Source organism: Otolemur garnettii, unplaced genomic scaffold (genome assembly GCF_000181295.1).
Source record: "Otolemur garnettii isolate 467f Iridium unplaced genomic scaffold, OtoGar3 scaffold00018, whole genome shotgun sequence".
NCBI classification, from domain to species: domain Eukaryota; kingdom Metazoa; phylum Chordata; class Mammalia; order Primates; family Galagidae; genus Otolemur; species Otolemur garnettii.
In genome coordinates this window covers 1,980,942-1,990,543 of record NW_003852413.1, presented here as the reverse complement: position 1 = coordinate 1,990,543, position 9,602 = coordinate 1,980,942, and the positions used below count along the sequence as shown (strand labels likewise).

The 9,602-nt window shown below is 53.6% G+C and overlaps 1 protein-coding gene across 2 annotated transcripts in view; it reads left to right on the top strand.

Moving 5' to 3' along the window:
• RPTOR (regulatory associated protein of MTOR complex 1) overlaps positions 1 to 9,602 on the top strand; it is a 319,730-nt gene that overhangs the window by 284,488 nt on the left and 25,640 nt on the right. For both annotated transcript variants that reach the window (XM_003786071.3, XM_023511133.1), the window contains 3 exons: positions 3,928 to 4,031; positions 4,693 to 4,876; positions 6,414 to 6,524. In XM_003786071.3, the coding sequence (XP_003786119.1) occupies positions 3,928 to 4,031; positions 4,693 to 4,876; positions 6,414 to 6,524 (399 nt within the window). The remainder of the gene's footprint in view (positions 1 to 3,927; positions 4,032 to 4,692; positions 4,877 to 6,413; positions 6,525 to 9,602) is intronic.

Below are 9,602 nucleotides of genomic sequence, written 5' to 3'. Positions count from 1 at the left end.
GTGCTGGTGGACGTCCTAGAGCACGGGGTCTGGCTGTGCTGGTGAGCGTCCTGGAGCACAGGGTCTGGCTGTGCTGGTGGACGTCCTGGAGCACAAGGTCTGGCTGTGCTGGTGGACTTCCCTGGAGCACGGGGTCTGGCTGTGCTGGTGGACGTCCCGGAGCACGGGGTCTGGCTGTGCTGGTGGACGTGAGTGATGTGGAGGTGGGTTGTCTTCCTGCTTAGTTTGCTCCCCTCACTTTGGCCGCCCAGACGAGAGTGTCATCCACTTGGGCTACTGTGGCTTGTAGCACTAGACACTGACCCCACCTTAGTGTCACCTCTAACTTTGGCCATGGGCCTCTCAGGCCTCTCGGGCCTGATGTGGAAGCATCCCCTATAGAATCTGTGAGACCTGGGGGCCCGCAGCCCTCCACTGTGTTCTGTGGTGGCAGCTGGGCAGTTCTGATGGAAACTTACGGGAACTGCTGCTATTGAGAGCATCCTGCTGGTCACAGCCTGGGGTGATGAAGGGCCCCTACAGGTGGGGACAGCGCCAGCATGGCCAAGAGCCCATGTCTCATCTCGAACTCCTCACCCATAGGGCTGCAATCCTTGTGGGCTGAGAGGTAAAGACTTTATCACTGCCGTGGGCCTCTGGGGAGCGGACTCCACAAAACGAGCTGCTTTGATTAGCATGTTAGTGTCATCAGCATCCTCTTCTTGGTCATCATTGTCTGCTGTGGAAACAGGCCACAGGCCTTTCCCCATGCTGGATCATCGCGGGAGGAAGCCAGTAGCTTAGGACTCCTGGACCTCTGCCATGCAGCATTACTGGCCCATGGCCTGGGGTTGAGAGTGCCATGACCCCAAAGCGAGACTTTCCCAAGGCTTCATTTGGAACTGGCAGGCAATGTGTTAGAGTTTCCTACATCTCCAAAAGAAAAGTTTCTTATTTCTCTAGGAAAAGTTCATTATTAGAGGAATAGAAGCCTGTGCTATGCAGGCATCACCTCTCAAAGGTCAAACTGCTGCGTCTTATGTGTTATCCATGGCCCAGAATAACTTCTGATAACCCTTGGGCATCTGTCCTTGGGAGTTTCTCACATGTGAATCCAGTTCCTCAGTATGAAATTCACGGGAACATTCTGAAACACCCCACTTGCTCCTGGGCAGAGTATCAAAAGCTCTCGCTGGCATCCTGAGCCCAGCAGTTTCAAGATCTGATTGGGAAGTTCACTGTCCAAGGAATTGAAATGTCCTCTGTTTTTCTCAGCATCAGATCAGACCTTCCCAAGTCCTCCCAGGCACCGTATCCAGGCAGGAAAACAGAAAACACTTGGGAGCCGGAGGCAGAATGGGGCCCCTTCCAGCCCCAGCTCGGATAGCTGCGTGGGGCAGCAATGAACCAACGGCCAGACGTGCAAGTCTCCATCCTCTGTGTGTGTGTGCTGGACTCAGAGTGTCTGGCCTAGAGCTGGGCTTTAACAAAGGCCTGTTTCTTCTTCAAAGCTGGCTCAGTGTGGAGGAGGCCCCTCTTTGGACTGAGCCCTGTCAGCAGGGAGCTCCCTTAGGCCTGCCATGGAGTGGGTCAAGGCAGCATCCACACAGGATGGAAGGGCAGTGGGCCATCAACACCAAGGCCTTGAGTGCTGCGCAGTGGCCTCCAGAGTGCTCCCCAAGGCCTGACATCAACAAGCGTGTAGTGGTTTTCTGTTAACCTTTCCTGGTGGCACACACTCGGTTTAAGATGGTGACAGGGACCCTCCCTGGAACCTTCTTCAGCCCCTTACCCCATCCCCCCCCCATGCCACCCCACGCCCCACTTCCTGAGTGTCCTCTGTCCTCACACCAATACCCTGGGGGGGAGGTCCACCTCGTCCCCTCCCTGGGGGGTGCACGCTCAGGCTCTCCTCAGCCCGCATCTAGGCAGCTACCTGCAATCCCTCATGCTAATTGGGAAAAACTCTTAAGCTAGATGCATCCCCCTCTCAGGTTTTCCAAACATGATGCAAAATTAGAATTTTGTGGCAATGGCTGCAGGGTATTAATTACATTAAAGTGGAGCTGTCTTCTTGTTGACAGGCCCTTGAAATAGAGCTGAGAGCTGGATCAGTCCCTGCCCCAGAAGGGGAGCCAGGAGAGGGCTAGTCAGCAGGGCTCCCATGGGGCCACGGTTCTGGAGAGAGGCAGGGGTGGGACAGCCTCCTATGCCTGAGTCACAGCCGGCAGGGGCTGGGCCTGGGGCCCTGGAAGCACCTGAGGGCTCTGGCTTCCCCCAGGGCTTCATTTCAACCCCAGAGGTTTCTGTCTTCCCCATCCTTTCCCATGGTTTTGCCATAAATCCAAGAAGGCACCTATTAAGTTTATAGTTTCTGACATTTAAATTTCTTTTCTCCCTTTAGGCTTTTAAAGCATCATGGCTCTCAGGTTTTCGGGGGGGGGCGTAGCATTGGCCCAATAATTTAAGTACAAAAGCAGAACAAGTTTATGTAGAACAGGAAATTACTCTGTAATTTAAAAAATAGGAACATCATTTAAACTGGTTATGGTTCTGTTTTCTTCCTATTTTTGTCTTTTTTTGAGACAGTTTCAAGCTATCACCCTGGGTAGAGTGCCATGGCATCACAGCTCACAGCAACCTCAAACTCTTGTGCTTAAGTAATTGTCTTGCCTCAGCCTCCCACATAGCTGGGACTACGGGTGCCTACCACAACGCTCGGCTTTTTTTTTTGTTACAGTTGTCTTTGTTGTTTTGGCAGGTCTGGGCTGGGTTTGAACCCACCAGCTTCGGTGTATGTGGCTAGCACCCTCCCCACTGAGCTATGGGCACCCACCCCTGTTTTCATTTTAGAGTAGAGGGTTGTCTAGGACACACTGGTGTCACCGAAATGAATGATTGTTTCCTCTAATGTTTTACCTGTTGGCTGAACTGCAGGTGCAGGGCCCTGCCTGCTGGGTGAGTAACCACTAGGCCAGGCCAGTGCAGGGTCCACTCATGCTTGGGGTCCCCAGAGGTCCAGTCCTGCCTAGTGGCTCTCGGTGCTGCCATTGCCTCCAGGGGGCCCGGTCTGTTGGGTTTCCCCGCTCCCTGGGGCATCCCCTGTGTGCTGACAGGCAGCTGGCTTCCAAATCTCCATAAAATCCTATTAAAAAGCCAAAGCCCCCTCCTTCCTGGGTGCGGAGTCTCTCAGGTTTCAGACCCTACAGGTGTGGGGGAGACATGGACAGGACCTGCAATCATGTCTTCATCTTCGGGGCACCATGTCTGGGCAGTTGTTTGGGTCTGGCCCTGAGATATGAGCACAGGGCTGGGTGGGCCCTTCTGTTGAGTGGGTAGCTGCCCTGCAGCACTCGTGGTGGTGGATGCAGGCTCAGGGGCGCCCACCAATGTGCCTTCACCAGGGCTGGGTTCAGAGTTGGCCCTGCCAGGGGACCAAGGTCTCCTGTCCAGAGCACATGCCCAGCGGATCCCCCACCCGTGCAGTGGGGGGTAGGGGGCGGCAGCTCTTCAGCAAGCGTGATTTCTAGAGGAAGTCGTGTGTCCTCCTACCCGCAGCACCAGCTAGGGGCCACCAGTCGGGCTGCAGCAGTTCCCTTCCATCTCACCTCCCCTCCCCTCCAAACTCTGGATGGTTTTCAGGAACCTCTTTGGGAATATAGTGGCAAAAGTGGCTGCAGAGAGTCCACATTCGTGATCCCCCAGCCAGGTCCCTGGTTGATAACACACTTAAGAGTAAAAGAATATCACATTACCTTCAGGGTTACATTTAGGGAAAAAGTTTCAACAGGGATCATCCATTGGTGTCTGAGAGTTTCTTGGGCACGAGGCCTTTCCTGACATTTTAAAGCCACCTGACCACAGACTCCACACTTGTTTATACTTCTGTCTTGTGGCCTCAGAGGAGGTGGTCCTGTCTGACTTTCCCATGTCCTTTTTGCCCTTCAGGCCACAATGAACGCCCGGCCCCAGCGCATCCTAGACACATCCTCTCTCACGCAGTCGGCCCCTGCAAGCCCCACCAACAAGGGCACGCACATCCACCAGGTGGGGTAAGTGGCCCGAGCGCCTCACTGGCCAGCTGGCTTTACCACTGAGGTCTGTCGTGGCAGTGGAGGGGTCCCACTGGCTCAGGTCTGTCCCCTGTTGTCCTTCTTCCCCACTGTCTACCTGGTTCCCTCCTCCCTCTCTGGTGTGAACGTCCCCCCACCCCTCTGCCTATCCAGTCTGAGACCGACCTTGAGGACCCTTCACTTGCACACCATGGCAGCAGCAGCTGAACTAAGCCTGCATTCTGTGCCTATCAGAATTTTGAGAGAGGCTCTAGATTCTCCAAGTAGGTAACCAGCAGGGCAGAGTCTCCTCTGTCAAGGTACCATTTACACCTTGGGAAGCAGCTTAGCGATCTCCAGGCTCAAGTAGAGTGGGTGTGAGCCCCCACACTCCTCCCAGCACACTGGCTCCAAGATCCCTTGGTCTGGCCCCAGCTTACCGCTCAGGCAGTAGCGTTCAGGGAGACAGTCCTGAGAAACTGCCTGGAGGACAGCTATAAGTCAGGGTCAGCCATTGGGATTTGAAAGTCATGCTGATTTATGGGGCAGCTGAGGGCGTTCCCAGGTGGGATAGGGTGGGTAGTGCTGGATGCTGCCTGGGGGTTTTGTCACAAAGTCACAGACTCTAAGTGGACACGGTTTGTTCTTTTCCCACTGGCAGAGGCTCCCCCCCGACAACCAGCACAAGCAGCTCCAGCCTGACCAACGACATGGCTAAGCAGCCAGTTAGCCGGGACCTGCCTTCGGGCCGGCCGAGTGCCACAGGCCCCGTGGGGGCACAGTACACCCCTCACTCACACCAGTTCCCTCGGACACGGAAGATGTTTGACAAAGGCCCAGAGCAGGTACAAAGACTCTTCGCTGTTTTCAAAACACTAAGTCTGATGAATCCGATGCTGGTAGGTTTGCTTCTCAGGGGCGAGGCCTGGGCCCTTAGATTTAGGCCATTTGTGTCCCCTTGGCCAGTGAGACTCTGGGGCCCAGTGTGGTCATATCACAGGAGTGGGCATCCTGTTCCTGCTGCCTCATGTTCTGGCCTCACCATTCCTGGCGGAGTGCCTGGGACACAGTAACACGGAGCTATGCTGCTGCCCCTCTTGGGTGAAAAGCATTTTGCATCTACATGGTGTGGCAGCCACTCCACGGACCGTTTATTCTGAGTGAGCTGCTTGTTTCCTCTGTAAATGTTCAGTTGTGCTGTGTAGATAGTCTGCTCTCTTTGCTGTTAACTGAGTTAAGAAAATAAGTTGCGAAAGAGAGAGGAGTTGATGCTTCCGTTTGCCAGGGTTGTGAGAACTGTGCGCGGCAGTGACTGGTGTGAATACCTCTGCTGTCCTGTCTAGAGTGTTTGCCACTTTCTCAGCTGAAGATAGATGGGGGGACAGGCAAACCAGGTAGTTAGTGCAGGCTGTGCCCAGTGCTCAGGCCTCCCGGGACACCCACAGCAGTGAGCACCTCTCAGCAGCAGAGTGCATTTCATAACCCCTCTATAATCCGGTTATTTAAAAGGAGGCCGCAGCTCATCTCTGGAACAGGAATCATCAGGTTAGAGATGGAAAGGCTGTGTGGCAGCAGATGGGAGGGTCCCCTGGGTGTCACCCAGCTCCAAACCCACCCTAACCTAAGTGCCTCGATGGCAGGGGAGTTGGGACTAGCAGCTTGCTCCAAGCATAGCTGCCACCTTTAGCAGGGTCTGAGCACGGGCAAAAGGGCCACAGATGGGGTAGGGCCATGGTCCAGGGAAGCAGCTAACCCCAGTCCCCAGCTCCACCCTCAGCCATGCACCTCCTCAGAGCCAGGGCAGCTGCTTCCAGGTGGGAGGTAACAAGGGGATTTCTGCTGACCACACAGAGTGAGACACACCCTGGCTGGCAGCTGTGACCACCACAGGTCCTACAGTACAAACAGCCAAAGCCTGGTCCTGAGGGACTCCCAGCATCTTACTATCCAAGTGGCTGGATGCCCCTGCCAGCCAGTGCCACCTGTGCTCTCCAGCCAGGGGCACTTCACACAGGCCATATGGGTCCTTGGGAGCTATTGGTGATCAGTACTGGTACCAGGCAGCAGTGGCTTTTTGGAGATTGATAAACATATTACGTTCACCCAGGTGGGCCCTGACGGGAGCATGAGTGTCACCTTGTGGGCTAAACCATGTTGACTGGCCGGCCGGCGTGGGGAGGCAGGCAGTCCGCTCCCCCACGAAGCCTGGGCCTCTCACCCTGGTCAGGCCCTTGGGGTCTCCTGCTCACAGGGGTGCAGAAGTGAGAGCACAGACACAGACATCCTCAGAGGCCAGGCTGGCGCCAGTGCCACAGCTCAGGGTAACATGGCTGACCATTGTTTCTTTGTTCTTCCAACCCCTCCTTTCCAAATACCCGAAAGACCACAGACGATGGGGATGATGCCGCTGGACACAAGAGTTTCATCTCCGCCACGGTACAGACGGGATTCTGCGACTGGAGTGCGCGGTATTTTGCCCAGCCTGTCATGAAGGTGCGTCCTGAGCACAGGGTCCAAAGGGCCCGGCAAGTGCGCGTCCCTCCTCAGTCTGCAGCCTATGCCCACCAGCCACCCTAAGCCCTCTGCTGCACAATCGTGGCTGGCTCACACCCCTTCCTGCCAGCCACCCCCAGTCTCCCTCACCCCTGCAGGCTCCCTGTGGTTCCCATTAGCCCAGGTAGGGGCTGCACAGGTCACCCCCAGAGCGGTGACCTGAGCAGGTGGGCAGGGGCCCTGGGGCCACACTAACAGCTCCAGCACTGGGCACTGTGGGAGGCTGTCCTGGTGGCATATTAACAGTTAAGGCAGAAAAGCAAAAGAAACAGACACCACTTACCTCCCTGTCATCTACACAAGAGAAATAGCTGCCCTTTGGGAGCCTGTCAGTAGGCCACTCCTCCTCCCTGGCACGGTGACTCCAGGCTTCCCGCAGTGAGGACTTCATACCCAGTCAACTCTTGGGCAATTTAGAGCTTTGGGGAGTGTCAGCCTCGGCCACCTGGAGATAACTCTGATGGATTTGGGCCAGTCCACAAGACCGTCCCTCTGGGTCAACACTGTAGCCATGGCTACACAGGGTGTTCTGTGGTGTGCGCTGTGGGGACAGTGGCTCTGCCGGGCTGACAGGAGCCATGTGTCAGGGTGACGCTCCAGGGCCTCCCCATGGGGTGGAGCATGGGCTGTGCTCTGCCAGCAGAGTCTTTTTTTTTTTTTTTTTTTTTTTTTGAGACAGAGCCTCAAGCTGTCCCCCTGGGTAGAGTGCCGTGGCATCACAGCTCACAGCAACCTCCAACTCCTGGGCTCAAGCGAGTCTCCTGCCTCAGCCTCCCAAGTAGCTGGGACTACAGGCGTCCGCCACAACACCTGGCCATTTTTTGGTTGCAGCCATCATTGTTGTTTGGTGTGCCCGGGCTGGGGATTCAAACCCGCCACCTTAGGTGTATGTGGCTGGCGCCTTAGCCACTTGAGCCACAGGCGCCGAGCCAGCAGAGTCTTTAAGTCTAAAGCACATTCTTAGGAAACCTTCCTCTTCCCCCGTAAATAGCTAAGAACTGAAACGGCAGCTGGTTCTTACTGTGCGTCAGCCTCATGTCTAAGTCTTGTCTGTGAAGAGAATCTGGGCCCTGTTAACAGCTCTTCCACCGTCCTTTTCCCCATGGTGAATACTGATTATTTTGTCCATGAAAACACAAAATAGCCAGTACCTGGGGCAAGTGATAAAGTTCTATTGTATTAGGCCTCTCTGCTGGGGAGACCTGGCTCCCATTTTTTAAGTGAACATGAGAGTGTAAAATGGCCCCAGTTTTCTAGAAAGCAGTTTGGCAGTAAGTATCAAAAGCCTTAAATGTTCCCGTTAACCCAGTAATTACTTTGCTAAAATACTGTTTAGCCAAAATAATGAGTGACATAGATGATCTCTGTATTATTTATAATAATGAAAATTGGGATTCACTTAAATATCCAGCAGAGGGGAATGGTTTTATGGAATATTTGATGAGATATTATTAGAGCTATTAAGATACTGAACATACAACAAATCAGTGGCATAAGGAAGTGTTCCAGATAAAACTTTCTTATAAGAGAAAAGCCAGCCGGGAGCCCAGCCCTGCAGGTGGTGGCCGTGTTCTTGTGCTGGGACAGACACAGGTGCATGTGGGAAAGAGTCCGGGGGGAAGCAGATCGTAACCGGGCCCCACACCACAGGATCATGCTGGCACTCGGGGTATTTTTTCTTTCCATTCTTGTCTACGGTTTTTGTACGAAGTACCTCTACAGTGAGAGGGGAAGGGATTAAGGAAACAAACGCCGCCAAGAGCTAGCTGAGCATGTGGACTGCGCCATGGTCAACCAGCATCTGAGCTGAGACAGGCTGGGCCCTGCCCTGCTTACTTCTAGGTGGCCTTAGGCGTGTTGTCCCCTGCAGAGGAAGGAAAGAGAGTGACCTTTTCTGATCACTAAGACTCTTGGTAAGAAAGGAAAAAGTGACAAATACCAAAATTTGTACACAGTAAACAAGAGCCTCCTGGGCTGTGAGGGAGTGAGAGCCAGGACGTGACTAGGCACAGGGCTGTGCGTGACAAGTCGTCCTTTAGAACCTGCGTGGTCTGTTTAAAAGTTAAATGGAATTTAGTTTAACATTAAGGGAAGTTTGGTTTCCTGGATGCAGTCAGGTGCTTAGGCCAGACCAGGTCTAGTGACACGGAAAGGGGACGGTCCTGTCCTCAGGGTTGTGAATCAGGGTGGTTGCCAGTATGATACATCAGCAGCTTTTCTTAAAATCCTTTTCTTAACAGGTTTTCTTAAAACCCTGTTCTCAGTCATCTGTGTACAAGAAAAGGGAGGAGTAGCCTAGGGACTTCAAAACTCGTTTTTCTTAAACTTACAATTGAATTTGATTTCTTCCTAGAGGATTTATTTTCCATTCCTGAGCATCAAAATGAGTGAGGCTTCCTTGAGCTCACAGCCCCAATTTCAGGACGAAGGGACTGTGATCTGCCAGGGGCACCTCCATGGGCCACTCCCATGTGCGCCCGAGGTCTCCCCTTCTCCACAGCTCATGCTGTGCGTCTGCCAGATTCCCCCACGTGGAGGAACCACAGAGTGTCAGCCCCGTGGTCACTGCGGGTGAGATGAGTCCCGGGGTCTCTGCTGCACACAGGAGGCAGGAAATAGTAAACGATCGCTTTCTCTGACCTGCCGGGCCTGCGGAAGCCGCTCTCCTTTGGCTGTAACGCTAAGAGACGAGATGTAGGTGTGACTAAAACCATGCTCGGTCATGGTCAGCCTTGTCTGTAATTCTCAGTGGTAACTCTTGTCTTAGGGCTAGATATGAGTTTTCTTTTACATTCAGTAGCAACCTTTTCTGAACTTTAGAAGAAGCAGCAAGTCATGTTGGTCTTGGTTTTTTTGTTTATTTGTTTGTTTTGTTTTGTTTTGTTTGAGACAGTCTCACCATGTTGCCCTCCGTAGAGTGCTGTGGCATCACCGTTCACAACAACCTCAAACTCTTGAGCTTAAGTGATTCTCTTGCCTCAGGCTCCCAAGTTGCCGGCTATTTTTTTGTTACAGTTG